This window comes from Xiphophorus couchianus, chromosome 16 (genome assembly GCF_001444195.1).
Source record: "Xiphophorus couchianus chromosome 16, X_couchianus-1.0, whole genome shotgun sequence".
NCBI classification, from domain to species: Eukaryota; Metazoa; Chordata; class Actinopteri; order Cyprinodontiformes; family Poeciliidae; genus Xiphophorus; species Xiphophorus couchianus.
The window spans coordinates 7,459,439-7,479,590 of NC_040243.1; the positions used below are offsets into that span (position 1 = coordinate 7,459,439).

General features: G+C 37.5%; 1 protein-coding gene across 13 annotated transcripts in view; it reads right to left on the reverse strand.

Moving 5' to 3' along the window:
- srcin1a (SRC kinase signaling inhibitor 1a) overlaps nucleotides 1–20,152 on the reverse strand; it is a 113,844-nt gene that overhangs the window by 25,140 nt on the left and 68,552 nt on the right. For 6 of the 13 annotated variants that reach the window (XM_028042749.1, XM_028042743.1, XM_028042741.1 and 3 more), the window contains 9 exons: nucleotides 11,288–11,483; nucleotides 10,596–10,607; nucleotides 9,288–9,583; nucleotides 7,903–8,678; nucleotides 7,662–7,763; nucleotides 7,133–7,260; nucleotides 5,491–5,511; nucleotides 4,703–4,866; nucleotides 573–748 (listed from right to left, as the gene is read on the reverse strand). In XM_028042749.1, the coding sequence (XP_027898550.1) occupies nucleotides 573–748; nucleotides 4,703–4,866; nucleotides 5,491–5,511; nucleotides 7,133–7,260; nucleotides 7,662–7,763; nucleotides 7,903–8,678; nucleotides 9,288–9,583; nucleotides 10,596–10,607; nucleotides 11,288–11,483 (1,871 nt within the window). The remainder of the gene's footprint in view (nucleotides 1–572; nucleotides 749–4,702; nucleotides 4,867–5,490; nucleotides 5,512–7,132; nucleotides 7,261–7,661; nucleotides 7,764–7,902; nucleotides 8,679–9,287; nucleotides 9,584–10,595; nucleotides 10,608–11,287; nucleotides 11,484–20,152) is intronic. The other 7 variants (XM_028042750.1, XM_028042742.1, XM_028042744.1 and 4 more) reach the window with 7 other exon arrangements.

Sequence of the window (20,152 nt, forward strand, 5' to 3'; positions counted from 1 at the left end):
AGGGCCAAACAACATTCTTTTATTAAAAGCAGAGTAGGTAATGAATGAAAGCAGGTGGCTACATTTGGTGTGGAAGAAAAACAAATACTGATTAGCAAAGATCTCTAAGAGTTCAACCAATTATTCAGAAATGTGTAGTGATTTAGGGGCTTAGCAATTCCACATGTAAGAGCGAAGCAACTTACAATATCTGATGATTAAATCTCAAGGTAGCTCTCACTGTCATTTTTGCAGTCATTCTAATTAGTTACTGGACAGCTATGTATTTCAGATCTTAATAAGCATCTTGTCCATTGTCAGGCTTAATTACAGTTAAATTTCTTCATATCACCGAGTCATTCTATAATTCATTAAGCTGCAAAAGCTGAACTTTTCTCATGTCTGATGTACCAACACAATATGGAATGTGTAATTTTTGCTATATTTCAAATAGAATAGAGGGCAAAATCACACATTGTTGCCACAATGTGGCAACACTTTCCATTACAGAACAAAATATTGATTTTTAAAGTTTTTAGATTTAGACGGTAGGTTGTTTTACTTTATGGCTTTAATAATATTATGTGACTGACTGGAGCTGCTGGATGATGAGTTCTTCTTCATTGAGGTACTTGAGTCTTTCCTCCTCCACAAGGAGGCGTTGTCTCTGCAAAGGATCTTCTTGCTTCCGAAGGGCATCTGCTACGCGTACGTTCAGCTCAGCCTCTGTCCGTTTCAGCAGAGTTCGCACTGAATCCTGGTTCTCCATCTACACACAAAAAACATTTCAAATCAACATAACAGGAAGACAAGAATGCTCACATACCTTGCAAAGTATTGGACTTGTAGAAGTATTCACAACCCTTGCATTAATTTTATACTTAGAATACATTTTACACCAGTAAACCCTGTTTATTTACAAGGTATTCAGATGCACTTGAGTTTATGTAGGGGTATGTAGGGGTGTCAGAATAAGGGACATTAATACAAGTTTTAAATTTTAATTTTAAAATAAAAAACAAATTTTTTTTTCATCCACTTAGTCATTTGTGTGTCCATAACTTCACACACCCCTCCTCCCTCCATCAAAGTTAGTTGTTGTAGCATAACAAAGGTTGACAAAGTTAAAGTTGTTGGAATTACTAACAGATTATGTCATTGTTTATGTTGCTGATCTTAAAACACAAGACATTAGTAAAGATATAAATTCTGCAGCTGTAGAGAATATAATCAGTGCGGTGAGAAAAATAATTTACAAACTTTAGTATTTTGAGACTTCCACATTTGTTTTGCTTAAATTTTAATTTTGCACAAAATATTTCTCCTAACACTAAGTTCAGAAGTTCTGAGAAAAACAAAAAATGCCCATGGCAGAATCACTTGAGCATGAACTGAGCTCCCTGCCTGTGTTATAAATGCAACATTCTGCAGGTCTGCTCCACGTAACACAACACCCCAGTTTGAAATCACCTGCTAAGCCAGAAAAAATTAATAATTTATTAGCCTTCTGTTTGAGCAAGACAACAGTATCACTAACATGCAGAATAACATTGTATTCCCAACTGCTGTGTACTGCCAGCAGCTGCACTCATGTAGACTCAGGAGTGCAGCAAAAATTTAAGTAAAAATATTTAATGCATTTACATGTTTTTAATCTTGCAGTGCTCTGCCTCGTCTCTAAATTTTAACTGCTCATCCTTTTCCTTGACTTTATGTATAATTCATATGCCTCATGCAAAATTGAAGCAGAAGGCCAGTGCTTCGGGCAACAACAGTAACCCAGGTGTAGAGGTCATACTTGGACAAATACACATGCAAACAATAAACTTTCCTCTCTGTGTACATCACAGCTGGAGCTGTTTTGCTGCTTAACAACTTCAAGAAATCCTTGTGATTTTGAATCACAAGGCTTGAAGGGCTGTTATTTGGAACAAATAACAGCTCTGAAACACTCACTGTCTCTTACTGCCTTTTCTCTTTATTTCCTCTGCAAAGACGCCAATCAAACCAATCTGTCTAAATTGTTTCAGAACACTACAAACTACAAACTTAGCTTCGATATTGTGCCACTGCAGCCCTAACAAAATGGAATACCACCAATATGCACTGCAGCAAAGTTTCTTGCAGGTGCTATTTACAATAGGTTGTATTGAAGTGAACATAAAAAGCTGAAAGCCACCTGCATACTGCAGTAGCTCCATATCTGTTGACAATATGGGAAACATGAGTACAAAGTCTTAAAATTCATTCATTTTTATTGTAGAAACATGATCTCACACTGAAAAATGTAGAAAATGAATCCTATGATAATACCTAATATTTTAAAAATGTTGTAGATGTAGTTCATCAAATAAATTTTAATAGCAGAAATAATTTTGGTCGAATCATCTTTGTAGGCTTGTTTTAAAAAGGCCTCATAAGAGAATTTTTGAGCCTGAACAGCTTGTTTAAGGTGATGCTGGGAAAAATCGAGCGTTCTTTTTCTTTTACTGAATCTTGCATTAGTTTTATGACAGATGGAACAAGATGGACTGCTTTTAAAAAGTTCCACTTTTTAACTCGTCAGCAGTGTTTCAGTCTTGGAATTCCCACTTGGACGCCATTTTTGCCCAGCATATGTCCTACTGTTGAAATATGGATGTTGTTCCAGATTTAATCTAAAATATATTGATATTTTTATAAAGTTTTCATAAGTGAAAGCCAAAACATTAAGTTCCAACATAGCGCGGTATTTAATGAAAAAGTAACTTCTCCCTTGTTACAATAAAATTAACTGTTACAAACAAAAATGTTTAAATTTTGATTTCACTAGCCACACTATGGGCTTTATTCCTAATAGGTCTGTAGATTTAATTAATCACTTAAATAGAACCTGGCTGACAACATAAATTGGACTAGCAAATCAAAGAAGTATTGAGAAATTTTTATTGATCACTCTATGAAATCTAATACCCACAAAAGCAAGAAAACAGAACAACAACAAGGAGTGGCTGGAAATTGCCCCCAAATTTTTTAGACAACTAATGTACAAATAGTAATCCATGATTTCTGAATAAATGTGATGTGACTTAGGGATTTATTTAGTGATTATGTGATTTCACTTTACAACTCTTCAAAATGAGAAACACAAGAGAAACTTACTTAAACTTACTATTTAAGTAAGTTAGTTGTGTGTTGATCTTTTTAAGTCAGGAAATGGCTAAGAGGATATTGTGGACAAAATTCTTCTGTATGAGATTATTTGTGCTAGATTATACAAAAACAATATTTTTTGAATGTTTATCAAAGGTGTTAAGAAGTGCAGAAGGAGGTCTATGCAGACATAGTAAAATACATCATGTTTAATAACAGTCACCACAAATACATATTTGCACACTTAAAAACAAAGGGACCTGTGCTAAAGCAAAATATATGCAAACTGTACAATTTGATATTTTGAAGCAATTTACAATCTTCTGGTTTCTAAACACTAAATATTGATAAGTTATATATCTTGATAAGTTTACACTTATCAAGATATTGTGCATTTGCTATAAAATGGTTGAGTTCAAACTAAAACAGCTTTGCTGATTCCTCTGCAAAATTTACAAAGCCTGCTTTTCCTCAGTGGAAAGTTGTTAGCAAGATGTGTTCACAAGACTGTGAATTATGCACAGTCATCAGAACGTTGTCTCGGGAAAGACATGTTGCTGATGAAACTTTTATGTGTACACTTGTATTGCTTTGAGCTGCACATAAAATTTTATATTCCTCCCTGTCACTTTGAAAGCTGATTATTTATAATGCTCTATCGCTCTCTGCGAAGCTTGATTCAATAAAGTTCAGCTAATATAACCCCAATAACCACTCAAAACATAGTTAGGTCATATCCTAAGATTGTGTGAAACGAAGCTGTAAGTTTTTAGACTATTCATTTGAGTGTCAGGGAAGGTGACAATTTCCTTCCCACAATCCCGAAGGATTTCAGGAAGTGCAAGAACAAGATGTGTTTATGTTAATGAAATGCAATTCATAAAAAGATCTGGGAGGTAGATACAGATATCTAAGCAGTCAGCAGAGAACACAGCTGTCGGCTCCAATATTCTTAATATATCCTCAGCCAGCAGATGCTTAGAGTTGTGTTTATGAATGCCAACTGTAATTTCCTGCAAATGAAAACTAACAAGGATTCCAAATAGAAAAAAAACAAGCATAAAAAGATAAACTAAACCCAATCGAAGCAGCTTGCCTCACTCATAACATCTATTTCCCAGCTTTGCTACAAATCCTTAATTCTAGGCTGTAAGCAGACCTTTACATGATTATGCTATTCTCTAAACCATTCCATTGTAATTCTTGTTTTGTGTTTACTGTAGGGTTGCTGTCCTCTGGAAATTAAACATCTGTCCTAAACTCAAATCTTTTGCCGTTTTTAACAGATTATCTTCCAGGATTTTTCTGTTTTTAACTACATCTTCTTATAAACTTTCATCAGCTCCCTGATGCCTGATGCAGAAAAACATCCAGACAGCATGACGCTGCTACAACCATGATTCAATCAACAAAACCTCACAGTATTTGTGAATGACAGTTGGAAATGAGATTTTATTATCATGCATTAAAGAGATTGAGAATTTTAACATAAGTTTTCCAAATTACATGCCGATATCTCTAAGGTACAAATCTTCAGGAGCGAACACAAAAAGTGTTTCTGAAATAGATAAATTGTTTAAACTGTTGATACCTGTATCTTGCGAAGCTGACCGAGCTGTTTGCGGAGGTCGGTGGCATTTTGCTGCAGACCGTGCAGATGGAGTTTCATCTGCAGGCGACCCACACCGTTCACCAGGGTTGTGTTAGATGGTGGTGGTGGCATCAAAGCTAAAGGTGCTGATGGTGTATTGGCTGCTAATCACAAAGCAGGATATTGGGGGATCATTGAGAAACAATTCTGTTAAACAGTACTCCAGTTACATTTCAGATACAATATGAGCAACACGCACACTCTCAGCATAAATACCCAAATAAATACATCTATATAGAGAGTAGGCGTGGGCACACGCACGTTTTATCCAGTGTGAAAAAGCAACAAAAACCACCATATTCACAAAACTCTATATATTGTATATCAGGTAAGAAGTGAGCTCATGCTATTAGTAACTAGGGGAGAAGTTCACTATCTGTTTAGTTGGGACACACAGGGTTGTGAATGCTCTTATCGCAACACAGGGCTTTGTGAGTATGGCCATCAATCTGCCATTTATTTGACCACACATACACACTCGCAAACGAGTGTCTAGTGTGTGACAAAATAAACTTCTGAAAATTCCCAACAACCAAGCAAAGAATTCAAGAATTAGAGACATAAGGAGAGGAGTCCGCTTTCCGGGGATAAAAACAGCCAGGAGGAAAACATGAGAACAGAGACTGCTGGTTTTTCAGCAACACCAACACCCATACAGAGGGCAGAGAGTCATGATGAATGTCTGACAGAAGAAATAAAAAAGGATGACAGGAGGAGATGCCAACTACCTTTCTTCTTCTGACGTCCAGCTGGAATATAGAAAGAGTAAGCAGTTACCAAGAAATTAATGAGGAGAGATAGAGAGACAAAAGAAAGAGGAGAGTCTTCAGATTTTATATTTGAAGAGGGATGAACAGGGAAGCATTTATTTATTTATTTATTTTTTGCCAGTTGTTTGTTGATTCTTGCGTTGTGTGAATTGTGAGACAGTTATTTTTTTGTTTTTGGGCATGTGCACCGACTGATGGCACCCTTTGAATTTCATTGTCCTTGTGACAATGACAATAAAGATTTATCTTATCTTATCTTATCTTAAGATTTCTACTGATTACAGCAGAGGAAGGGCATTGCACCAATTTATGAAGAAGATTCAGATGCATTTAAATCTTTGAACTGAGTCCATTAAGATCTGGGCAAAGATTATCTATGTCCAATAAGTTGAAAAAATTATAGGAAAGAGAAAAATAACTTAAAAAGGACAATAATTGATCTAATCCATGCTACAGATACTGACAAGTTATGAAATTGTCATTTTTAAGTTCAACAACCATCTAAAATAAATAATTCTACACAGAGTGAGTTAAAGTAACTATTTCATAGCTTTGTCTGTTTTCAAACCTTGCCTAAAGGGTTATGTTTACACTTTTGAAGATTTGCTTGTTTATTTAACACATTTCAAACAGCTACAAAGGTGTTCAAGAGTATTTTGAGATTTCTACCAGCTTTTTTTTACTTTCCTTGTGCATAAAATGCCATTCGTATTTCATCTGATAGGATATTTCAATATCCAATGGTGAATAGGTCATTTTAGAGTATGACTGAAAGAAAAATAAAAGGAGTTAATGGCAAAAAAAAAGTCTTAGTCAGAAACTTTGTGGGATTTTTCCAATTATCTTGGAGTTAGTACTGATTAGAGATTTGATTTTGATCCAAGTGAAGATTTAGGAAAGTCTAAATACTCTTGTTTTCTTTTTAGAGCCCTTGTTTGTTGTCTTTTTGATGAAGTCAAAATTTAAATATAAGCACATAAAATGATCAAATGTATTTTATATTGCTTATCAAAACATTAAACATCCTTTAATTTAGCACAGGATGGTTCTACTTAAAGTTAAAGTTGCTGTTTACAGCCATATTTTCTTAGATATCTTACGCTTTGCACCATAAGAGCCAACCCACTTTTCACTGACTGGCCATGAAATTGAGCAGTGGAAAATTTTCTTAGCGCTGGGGGCAACTACCAGCACTTCTGCTTTGAGCAGAGTTGTTTTAGTCACATTCAAAACTAATAAAATAGAATTATTTTCACCTTTACTAGCTTCACGAGGCTCACTGATATTGATATTTGAAAAAATGCTGCACTGGAAAAACAGGAAAGGCACAATTTTTCATTTCCTTGGACTGAGAACAAAAAACAAGAAAATTAACACCAACAAGTAGCTCAGCAATGTTGTACCCCATATCGAATCTTGCCCATCTTCCCACATTGAGAGCATGGACAAATAGGCCTGGAGATCAGCATCACTGCAGAGTATGTATACAGTATTTTGTGGAGCAGAGTTAGCAAGAACATGAGTACAAGCATGGCAACGGGGAAACATTAGTGTTAGTAACACTTCAATTCACAGATCTCGATTACTATGCTGTACTCACTTCCAGTGGCGGAGCCGTCACTGTTAGTTTCGGTCTTCTCGCTGGAAGAGAAAGGTAATGGCCGTGAAAACTCCGTGCCTTGGTCCGGAGGGCAGCCCGCCATCATGCAGAGACGCAGTAGGCCGCATCTGAGGATCAACGGCCACAGGGCAAGGCAATTACAGAGCTAATGCTCAAAGCACCACTACCGGATATGATGAAACTTCTCACATTAACTCAGTTATCTTCTAGTAAATAAACTCCTGGTATGTACATGAACAGAGATAGCGTGACATAGTGAATGTAAAACGCTGAAAACTCTATGAATCCGACAGCAGATCAATAGCACAGCTGCCTGCAGCTGATGGTTTAGAGGTCTGTACTAGAGCTGTGCTCGCACAAGGCAGTGCAATACCTCACTACTGTGGAGCTGGTAATGGCTCTGATAATAGCCTGCCGCTGTTCCTGTCAATACTCCTGCTTATGTGTCAAATCTGAGGCTGTATTTGTGACTTTTAGAGGGTTAATGGGGTCTAATAGAGGGTCTTACGTGCTGTCGCTGTCTGGTGCCCTGGTCAGTACACTCTGCATGAGGCCAGTCAGGCTGGCTATTTGCTTCTCCATGGCCTCCATACGCTCCAGGCGGTGGTCCCTGAAAAAAATACATAATGCTTATGAAATTATAGGCACAGGCAGATTACAGTGGAGTAGTCAATTCTTCTGTGAAGGGCTAATTTAGAGAGTGGCTTATAGCTGAAGACATCCAGTGAGCTGTTCCAAATGAGGCTGACCTGCTTGTGTCTGCGTCTTGTCCAGATAAAGAAGGACCAAAACCAGGCTCTGAACTGGAGCTGGGCCTCGACTTTGGGCTCTCCACAAACACAGAGGAGGAGGCAGAGTCTTTCCGGAAAGTCTGCCTGACAGGCGAGGGTCGTGGTGAAGTGGAATACGAGTCCCTGTCCCTCAGCTGCATGTCAGGAATTTTTTGTGGGGACGATGGCGGCATGCGGAACCCCATTCCCAGGGTTGCAGAGGAGTACGTGTCCGAGTATAGTGAACCTCCAGGCTTGTAGAATGAGTCCTCCAGGTCTCCCTGAAGAGCAGCGGCAGAGTAGGTGCTAAGAGAGCGTACAGACCCTCGCCGGTAGAGGCCAGTGGTAACAGGGTAGCTAAAAGGGTCTCCAATGGCAGCCAAAGACTGGGTGGAGGCAATGCTGAGGCGACCCTCGTTCATCAAACTGTAGGGATCAGCGTAAAGCGCCTCATTTTTCATGAGAGCCAGCTTTTTTGCAGAAACTTCTTCATCTGGCTTGACATCACGGCGCTCCAAGATGGCACTTGGTGATGGAGACAGACCCATGTTGGCACCATGGCCACCTGGAGGATGGTGGGGATGTCTGGGCTGCTCATGTTGAGGATGGTTTCCGGAGAAGGAGGGAGTACGACCCCCGCTGTACGAGAGGCGAGAACGGGATGGAGAGCCAGAGGGTGCCGAGGTTGAAGAGGAAGGAAGAGTGTTGAGGCGGCGCGTTGGGGAAGATTCCCGAGATGAGTAAACCATTTCCCTCTGAAAGAAACAAAATAGTTGTTAGGATGGCAGCCATTAGATAATAGGGATGTGTAGTAGTAGGGATGTGAAAATTCAAAAAGTATATATCAAAATAATCTAATTTTCAGCATATTTCTTTAACCCATTTCTGCTCCAAATAGATGGAAGAATGAGTGTGAGCATTACCACAGCACAGTGTAAGTAAACAGAAACACTCTTCAGTGTTTTTTAATAGCATTTGTATTCCCAGTTCAGTGTGAATAATGTAGATGGTAAGCAGAGTTTTGCATCAATAATAGTTAAAAAAATGTTCTCCCTCAGGCTGCTTTATCTTTTCTAAAGCAGAAATCATTGCAAATGTTAAAATATGCTCATTTACAGGGGAACATGTTCTCTCCTGCCTGCACAGCAACAGATGGCCTATTTGAAGCTGAAAAAATACATTTCCAACAGGAAAACATGTTCCATTGCTAACCCCCAATACACTGCGAAAGTCTGCAAAGATACTGTTCTCAAAAACAGCAAGATTTATCTTCCAAAAATCTCTGATGCAGCTCCAACTTCACAATATAACAGGAGTATTCAACACAAATTGCCCTTCACACCTCTCAGGTCTCCTCTGCTTACCCGCAGGTCTCCGTTAGCCAGGTGTGCAGCTGCAGGGTAAGAAGCATAGATGGGTTCTTTGCGGTAAATCTTAATGATGCTACGGTCCTGTATATCCCGGACGTCCTCCAGCTCATAGAAGACGTTTCGGGCCTCGTCTTTGATTAGGATCGCTGTGTTGGGCGACTTCAGCATTCCCGCCGTCAACTTCTGAGGGAACATGTGCACGATGAGAGCGTGCAGCGTGTCCATGCTGCTCAGCTCGTGGGTGATGTGAACCCGGCGTGTCTCATCTCCATACTGCAGGAAGAGCACGCCTAGGAGAAAGTTGTGGGGGAGAGATGGTTGAGTCAGAAGTGTTTGGCTTTATTAGATGGGAGATAACCAGTGGAGACATATTTTGCGAGCTGTGGTGTTGGTTGTGATCCACAAATTCTGCTTACTAGTACTAAAAAACCTATGCCAACTTTCTGGGCCTCATATTTAAACCTTCAGAATATTTTCTCATGTCATGATACAGCCATAATTTTATTTGATTTTTGGGGGATTTTATGTAATAAACCAACACAAAGTTGCTAATTTATGTCGTAAATTAAAAAAAATAGTTAAGTGCAATTAATCATGTTTAAAAGTCACCCAATTGCTAAATAGACATCACATGTGTGGAATTAAATCCTGTTCTGTAGTTTTAAAGAAGCTGCAAAGATCCACAGCTCAGATATGAAAATCTGTCAACAGATCAACTCTTAATTGTGCATTCCATAAATCTGGCATTTACAGAGAAGTTGCAAAAAAGATTTGTTGATAGAAAGTCATAGGAAATTTAATTTGCAGTTCTGGTTACAGCATGTCACAAGTAATGCAGGAGACACAGCAAACATGTGAAAGAAGGAGCTCTTATCAGATGAACTCTACTCATCTCTACTTTTTGGTAATGAAGACTACACATCCTTCCAGAAACACCCTTTTGTAACCAAACGCATCACACTGTGGGCATGCTCCTCCCCAGTAAGGAACTGAAGAAAGACTGACTCACAATTATGCACCACATTGAGTTGGTCCATTTTATAAAATCCCAGTAACATGTAACATGAGAAAATGGTTCTATAAAAGCAAAAATCACATTTTTTAAAACTTTTTGGAAACTATTTGACTTTTGCACCGATTAGTGAACATTTAGATATCTAGGACAAATAAAAATAATTAGTTAAATTTTAACAATATTTTAAAATGCAGAGTGTTTTTGTTTCATAAACAGCAGTAGGTAAAGTTTGTGAAAAAAAATAAGAAGAATGTTTTGTTGAAAGATGTGTATGATGCCTGACTAACCTGAAAATTCATCTTCATACACAAAGGGACAAACAAAAACAACAACAAAGGAAAAGAAAAAGGAATTACAAATGGGGCAAAAATAATATAAACAAGTCATAGAGAAAAGAAAAAAGACAGGTATTAGTAGAGACAGAGGAAAGAGATCAGCGTTTCCATTTCTGCTAAAGATAAGATAAGATAAATCTTTATTGTCATTGTCACAAGGACAACGAAATTCAAAACACCTTAGTCTTCTTGATTTGTTCACTGTCACAAATAATGACCATAGTCCAGAATGAACTCTGTAGACTTCATATCTATATGACAAATAATATTTGAGTTTTTCTTGTTACCAATTATCTTAAGCACAACATTTGACTCCTTGATCGCATTACAAATGTTAGATCACAGTCTGTAAGAGTAAGAATATTAGTATTAGTAATTTACAGTGTCTACTCAGGAAAACTTACACTTTTATATATTTAGAAACACTCATTTGATTGTTTTATGTCTATGCAGAAGGGCAATTAAACTAGGGAATCACTTTATGGTAAAAGCATTGAGAATATAACACCTCCTCCCACTATCTGGCAGAAAAGTGCTTCACAACAGCAGCAGCAACATGAAGTAAAGAGAAAGCTGTAAAATGTGCCTCGAGTTCTACCAGCCTGTTGAGACAGGTCGTGCCAGGATCGCCTCGGAATCATTACCTGGAGATCTTAGCTTATTCTGGCTGGCAGAACGAGACAGCGGCAGGCTCTGGCGGAATCGGTTCATTCGGTTGAACCCGAGGGGCATATCTGCTTCTGACATTGTCTCCAGGGATTCGGCGGAGGCAAAGGAAAGCTTGGCAGCCTGGTCCGCAAGCCCGGACTGGGTAGACTGGGAATGGCGTGGACTGCGACTCTGCAGGACACACAGAGGCATGTGTGAATTCACTGAGAGGTGAAACTGTGGCAGAAAAAATGGATTTGACAAGGCTGATGTCATAAGACCAACTGGAAGAGACAGGGAGCACACAATGAGGGATAACACAATAAGCCAACTAATGAGATTATTCAGACCTTGACAATGGTTTTAGCTACCAGCCATTCACTGACAATTGCTTGCATCACAGTTTATAACATCAGAAGAATGACATATAAAATACATTAGAGTCTAGAGGAACTCTTTCCTCATGAATTTATCAGCATCAAACTGTGTGTGCAACCTGACAAAAGTTACACTGTATTTTTCACTTCACATCCACATTCATTCATGGACCCCCTCATTGGTACTTGTCCCTGCGCACCTATGAACTTTTAAATGAGTTCTTGTGGGATGGGAGGAGAAGCTCATGTAAATCCCAGACTCTCACTGTGGGTTTATCCTGATGGCTTACGCCCAGGCGAACCTCTCTCTCTTTCTTTCTCTCTCTTACACTTTCTCTCCCAAAGACTGTTAGCTCGGCTGAGGCTGAGCTCACTGAACTGAACTCTCTGATTCCCCACCATTGTAGCATTTCCTCCAGCTCAGAGGCTGCTGTAATGAGCTCCCCGAATGCTGTCTGCTGATTGTTTTCACGGAAGAAGCAGACACATCCTCAGCCCACAGTTTAGTAGCAGTGCCTGTCTCCTTCTCTTTGAAGCATGAACACAACGGTTGTCACCTCATCCTTTCTCTGTTCAAGTCCAGCTGCTGCATGAACCTTCTGTGGCTTCCATTGGTGCAACTTTTAATTAATGGGAGACTAACTGCAGAGACATGAAGGATCATCTCTGCGCTCAGACTAAGAAGAAAAGGTTTTTTATGAAAAACCACCAAACCACAATGATCAAAGAAAAAATATTAAGCTCAACTTTACTTTCACTTTAATATTAAGCATCAGGGCAGACAGTTTGATGTTGTCATTTATTATGATATAAAAATCATCTCAATCTCTTAAAAAGAGCAAAGGTAAACAGGCAAAAGCATTATTTAGTTGTTAGTCAAGTCTTTCTGACATGATGATTCCTTATGCAATAGATGATTGTTATGGTAAGATCAATATAAGTGATCTGATTGAGGCTCTATGACAACTGCTCTGAAGACATATTTCTCATTTAGTATTTAGCTCTTTGAATTGTCAGTTTTGTCCTAAATCAGTTACAATTTCTAAACTCAGAGGCGGCTCGTCCCTTTAAGCTGATTAGACAGTGATTTTCCAAAAGGATTCAGTCTAGTTTAAAGGAACTACACACATTTTGACTTCCTTTTTTCCTTTTTGTAACTTCCTTTTTATTATATTTGTCCAGGACAAGTGTAAGAATAGCATTTTTTAATCTTCTGTGGCGCTTGTTAAAAACTGAGAGATATTTATTTAATATCTATTGTGCTGGGTATTTTATTGACCTGGGAGTTATTAAACTCTGTCAGAAGCTTTAAACTCCATATCAAAAGAAGAAAAGCAGCAAGAAAAAAATATATTTCATTTTATGTAATGTACCATTATAAGATTATTAGGCTTTCCTTATGTCAAATGCTCTCATCTGCCCTGCTGCCATATTACAGGGAACCAAAGCAACTCTGTGCTCTGCTGTGGAAATACAAGATGGTCGTTTTTTAAAATCCTGTATGTTAATTTTTGCATTGCTTTGTTGTCGACTGCTTTAGACTGAAACTAATCATTTGCTATGGAATCTAAAACAAAAACGACAAGAAAATGATTTGTGCATTCTCTCTTGAGTAACAGCAATAATCACTTTTGACTGATATATTCTTTTTCTGAATGCAGGCTGACTTCCACTATGTCATTGTTACCAGCCATTCTGACATTGTTGGAAATAATGTCACAATGATACATTTTCTGCTTTGGTACTTTACTAAAAACAATGAAAGGATATGTGTTTTCTCCTGAATTGGAGAATTGGTTGCATGTGACAAACCTTTTCTGACGACATGCAAATGCATGTCAGATTTTTACAGTGTATCCCATAGAAAAACTGACACAGTATTTATATTAATAGCAAATAATAAAGTCCTATTCTTCTTCCGTGACATTAGTCTGCTTCTGCCTAACTTTTAAAAACCTGCTGAAGTCTTTGTATTTTTGTCAAAAAGAATCCTTAGAATAGAAATATGATTTTAAAATAGACTTTACAACCATCTACTTTAGAGCAAATTATTGCCTTACACTTACTACTATTGTTCGCAAAAACATCCACAATAGGTTTACAAGGTAAACTGCCTGTGGGCTTTTATCATGCAATGTCAAAGTTCTTTTGACACTATCATACATAATGTAGTCCCACACCCACACATGAAGAATCCAGAGATAGTGTTGGCAGACAACGTTAGAGCGCTAACGGAAAGTGTGTGATGCAGACAGATAACCCCCAACATGTTTTCTAATAGGGTAATTTATCTAAACAGTGACCACACTGTAAAAAAACAACAGCCAGCAGCATCCCAGGGGCCCACCAGATCCTGCAAAGTGCAACATTCTAGCCTTACTATCAAACCACTGCATAAGAATGGGGAAATATAATGTTGATGAAATGTTTTATAGAATAGAAAACTTTATCTGACACCAACAGTGACATAAATTTCTCCTTGACAGGAGTCTATACACACGTAAACCTTTCAAAAAAAGACATAAACAAGATAAAAATCATAAACAGGATGTTCAAATACCTCTGCTGTTGAGGGCTGTAATAGGTATGAATGACTTTTAGTTTGTTGTTTTCCTGGCCAGTGGGACTTTGTATCTCCTGTCTAATGAGAGGAGACTGAATGAATTTTTTTGTAAATAAAAAACTAAAGAAGAAAAGTCCTATAGTTTGAAATATGAAGACATTTGTACCACTTTGGAAAATACACTTGATGTCATTCAGTATTTGCCAAGGGGAAGATTAATAACAACTTAGACTTACACTTGTTGCAGTGAACTGAATTAAAAATTGGTAACAGTAGCAACTTCTGGAAGTAATTAGTGAATTTTGTGCAATGTGTGCCAACTCATGTTGAAGATTTTTACAGAGTATTAACTCCTAGTAAGAAGCTGTATGAGCACACTCTTTGACAATTTTTTAAATTTAAACTCAGTAAAATAGTTTGCCAACTATGTTTGGAATGATACGCTCTAATAAATGCAGCAGAGGAATTAGATATTCTCAGCAATCTGATTGCAACTCTATTACTCTGTAATTGTTGATTTGACAAAAAAAGAAAGAAGCAAAACAGGCTTGAATGTAAGAGTAACTATGTATTTTTTTTCTGCAAATACAAAAACAAAGAGGATGTGTTGCATCTGAGTACTTGCTTTCCACAATGCCTGAAAACAGCAAATTTTACATTCCAATCCTGCCTGAAAGAAAAATAATACTGTGGGAACAGCAAAGAGTGGGGTTGTATTCTCTTAGAAATGTGTTGCTGAATTACAAATGTATCATATTTTTCAGCTTGACTTTTTACATCATGCTTCCTATTTTGACTTCCTTATTTCTGCTTCCACTTTAAGGAGGTTTGATAATATCTTTCTGCAGTAATTTTGTATTCTAAACATTACATGCAAAAACACCATCTGGTTTTGCATCTGCTCCTATTAGACAAGCCAGGAACTGGTTATGTTGCCTTTCTCTCAGAAAGCCCTTTATTTTCTACTGATTAAGACAGTTTCAGCCCAACCCAATTGCTACTGAGTTTTCTACTGTCTTTATTCACTGTGGATGACAGAAAAAAAGAGTACGGAACAGGATGAGATTAGAAGACAAGCAAATGGAGTGGAAAGTAGGACAAGGTGGCCCGACAACAGACCTCAGGCTACAAACTGTATTAAATCTATGCAACCTCCCACCAGTTCTTCTGATTTCTTGTGCTAATACACAGTAGCAACATGCTCTCTCTGTTAAAAACAAACACTCACCGAAGAAGGTTATAAGGTCAAAAACTAGAAGACATTCTGTATCAACTAAAAAATTATATGTAGTTAACCTGTATCAGAAAAAAAAAATCCAGAACAGATTTGTTCTGTTCCATTATTTCTACACTTGAATGTTTAAGATTAGACAAACTTTCAAAATAACCTGTAGAGAAACAAAAAACATTTTTAATTGAAGATTTGATTTATTTCCATAAAAGGTAATTGTTGTTCAAACCAACCTAGCCCTGTGTAAATATATTTACTCCATCTGATATGTGGTATATTAACTGTGACTAGCAACATTTTTTTCAGAAGCCACACACTGGCCTCATTACCACCTGACCTGTACAATACATAGATCCCTTAAATCTAACCTGTATGACAACAGAAGACCATCTAAAACACTCCAGACCTAACTTGCCTTAAGGTCAGCATTCAGTATTCTCTATTGTAGACAGACTGTACAAAAATTCTCTGTGGAATTTTCTAAGGCTGAAGAACACACAAAGGCATAGCTCACATTTCCCAAAAATGTCTAGATTACTTTTGGAAAAATACTTTGCTGACTAATGAGACAAAAGTAAATGTAAAAGTGTCTGTCCCATGACATCTGATATAAAACTAACCCAACATTTTATAAAAAGAATATCACAGCGAGTCAAACACAGTGGTGGTAGTGTGATGCCCTGGGCCTACTTTGCTGTAAGTGAGGGAGTTATCAATTCTACTAATTTTAACTTAAGGTCAGGTTGTTTTGGATAAGTTTTTTTCCTTTTATAAATAAACTAAATTAAAAATTGCTTGTTCATTTTGACTCAGGTTGTCTTTGACCGATCATAAATGTGCTTATTTGAAACCTGCGTCCTACAAATAAGGATAAGTGGACAACATTTGTAATAATTTTCACAGTGCTGTAGATGAAAGTGAAACACTGAGATTGGTTTGGGAGTCAATTAAATCTCCATTTATCTCACTTTCACCTCACTTTCACTGTACAGATTAAGCAAAGATTTTAACCACAGTTGCTCCTAGGAAATCTAATTTTCTGTCAGAGCAGCTGTCATCAGACGAGCGGTTTTGCTGAGGGTCACAATGCCCCCATAATTGCCCGAAAAATTTGACATCCAGCTGCTAAAAATTTTAATCGGCTTGTTTAACTATTTCTAGACCATAATTTTACATGTTGTGAAGTAAATCCTTCAAGCCAAGATGTACTGATGAATGTACATACAATATGTCCGCTTTATTTTATATCCAGAACACGTAAACTGCAGCTGATAGCGCTGGAGAGGCAATCACGTTTGAAACAACCTGATTGCCGAGAGCCAAAAGGGTTATTACTGTGTGCTGTGTCAGACAATGGTGATCCAGTAGTGTCTTTTTTAGTATGTGGCTGATTTGAGGTGAAGCACTCAACAAGCAGGTGAGACAGTGTGTCTAAACTGCACTGCAGTAAGGGCCTCGAGGCTGGTTCATGACATGATGGATGCAAGTAGCCTCCACTTCTAATCTCACCCCATTGAATAAAACTGAAAAGAGAAATGTCGCACAGCTTGATGCGCGTAAACTTGTTAGTTGCAGGGTATTAGGCTAAATGTTTAAAATGACAAATCTTTGAACTTCTCCACTTTTCCATGAGTCCTTTGATATCTAGCTTGCTCAGTTTTTTCCGATAACTAATATCTTGGTGTACTTCAAAAGCTTCTGTTTGTTTTCACCCCTAGTTATGTCTCCCTCCCACGCCTTTTACACAATGTCACTCACTGATTCTCTCCCATCCCTCCATAAGCTTCTCACCGAGACAAGTGATGTCAGATTATCTGCCTCCACCTCAGTCTCCGCTGACAGAAGCTCTTGTCTCATCCATATGCTTTGCTTGCAGTGCATCTGTGTGCGGTTAATTGCAATGAGTCAGCACTTTCTCAATTTTTAATAAAATTTAAAGAAAAGAGCTCCTTAATATATCCATACCACACATCCATTTTACTCTTAACTGTCCAATTAATTCACCTCAACTTTTCAAGCTTTGCAGCCAATCGTCTGGACACAAAATTTCCTCATAATAATGGAGTCATTTCTCTTCAGACGACCTGAAGTCATCAATGCATGAAAATGATGGCTCTGCCAGATCCCAGTAAATTGTAAGTTGATGGAGCATGTGAAAGGAAAGGAAGAAAAATAGCATTTTCAAGAAGAGGTGAGATGATGATTGAGATTTCCAGACAGAATTAGTTATATAGACCTGGAAGACTCAAATTGAAAATTTTATGTCCTCCTGTCTTTTTAAAATATTTTTACCAGAAAGGTTTAAATTAGGTTTAGATTAAAACTGTAAATATAACATGGCAAAAAGGCGCATTTTTGTTAAATGTTTCTCTTAACAGTTAGCTGTGCTAACTAGCTAACTGTCTGACACATGATCAAAGGAGCCAAACTTGATTGGCTAGAAGCTGCTTGGCATAATTTAGTGCTGATTAATTTGGCCTGGGTCATCATAAGGTCACCACATTTGTGGGTGATTTTTGCAGATGAATTTTTTCTGGCAAAATTAAAGTAAAACAATATATATATATATATATATATATATATATATATATATATATATATATATATATACAAAGCATACATGGAACGACATAACCAAGTTGCAGGCATAGTGTACAGAAACATCTGTGCAGAATATGGACTGGAAACCCCGAGATCAAAGTGGGAAACACCCCCAAAGGTGACGGAGAACGCCAGACCTAAGATCCTGTGGGACTTCCAGATCCAGACAGACAAGATGGTAATGGCGAACCAACCAGACATTGTCGTAGTGGATAAATAACAGAGGAAAGCCGTTGTGGTAGATGTAGCAATACCAAGCGACTGCAACATCAGCAAAAAGGAGCACGAGAAACTAGAGAAATACCAGGGCCTCAGGGAGGAACTGGAGAGGGCCTGGAAGGTGAAGACCACAGTGGTGCCTGTGGTCATCGGGGCCCTCGGGGCAGTCACCCCCAAACTGGACCAATGGCTACAACAGATCCCAGGAACAACATCAGACATCTCAGTCCAGAAATGTGCAGTCCTTGGCACAGCCAAGATACTGCGCAGAACCCTCAAGCTCCCAGGCCTCTGGTAGAGGACCCGAGCTCAGAGGATAAGAACCACCCGCGGAGGGTGAGAAGGGAATTTTTTTTTTTAATTTTATATATAATCGCACAGGATAAATAATTAGTCAATGTTTGTGATTTTTATTTTTTTTTTCCATAATAAACAAGCCACAGAGCCATACTTATTTATATCTACAGTCATAGCAATTATTAAAATGTTAAAACAATTTGAACTGTGTTACAAACAGCTGGATGCAGAAATTTAATTTTGTTGGCACAGAAATTGAGGATAATAATTCAAAGTACAGTAGATAAAATAAAGTCCCTACAACTTAATGTAAGAGAACTGCTCAAAGAGAGCTCTTTGTCATTTTCCAATTTATTGTTTGATGAAAACAATAACAATGACCCAGTACCCTTATAGTTTAACTGTGCCTTGGTCAGATGACTATAAGAGTTTGTAAATATTACTCAAAGTCTGATGAGCTGAAGAGATGAAATCAAAAGAAAAGGCCCATGACCCTGGATGATATAAACAAGTTGTCAAGAGAAGAAAGAGGTTAAAGATACATTTATTTGTTGGTTCTAGCCTTGAGAAATACTTTAGTAAAAAGCTAGTAATTATTCACAATTTTAAAAAAAGAAGTTATTCAAAGTACAGGAATGCAGAGTGTGTAGAAAACAAAATGATACAGCTATCAATTTCTCATGTGGGAGATAAATGTACTCAAGTTAAAAATATATTTTTTCAAAGTTTTTTCGTTTGAGATTATGTTATTGGATAAAAATAGAAATATATTCCAAGATTTTCTTCCAGGAACCTCACAGCGGCTGAGTTTAGCCTTTGTTTAATCTCCCTGGACTCTCAGCTAAGCACAAGAGTGGAAAGCTGAGCTTAGATTAGAGCTGGTGGGATGCTGAAGTAGGGCATGGGTTTCTGGAGCTTCACTGATTAGAAAGAAAACTTTGCAGAAAGCCCTGCAAATATAAAAGGTGTCGAAGCAGATTGTGTATGATAAGAAATTATCTTCAAATCTTCTCCCCACTAAATATTTTTGATGTTTTCATGGTAAAATCTATCTCTGCAGAAGCACCTTTGATATCAGTATATGTAGATCTTACTGTTTTCTGAATAATCACACAATTTAAGAAAACAGTCAAACAAATACACAAACTTAAAGTAATGTGGGGTAAAGGAAACAGCAATTTATGTCAGGGATGTAGGCCGCTAAAACTACATTTAATGGTTGAGTAGCATTGAAATAATTAAACCAAATACCAGAAAAGGATCAGATTTTATCGACAAATTAAATGCTACTACATAATAGTAGCATTTAATTTACAATATAAAACAATAGTTTGCAATTATATTATACTTCAGATCTAATCATCAATTAGTTGGGTTAAAAACATCAACTTCTTAGCTGTGTATCAACTAAAACACTGTGTTTTTCAACACAGTTTTGGATCTTGAATATTTTGAAATCTGATGCTTTAATTTCATTCTTTCAGCTTTTTCCTCTGATCAATTTCAACTCATCAAAAACCACTCCATAAAGACACATTTGATAGCTCTACATCACTGCCTATAATACAACCAG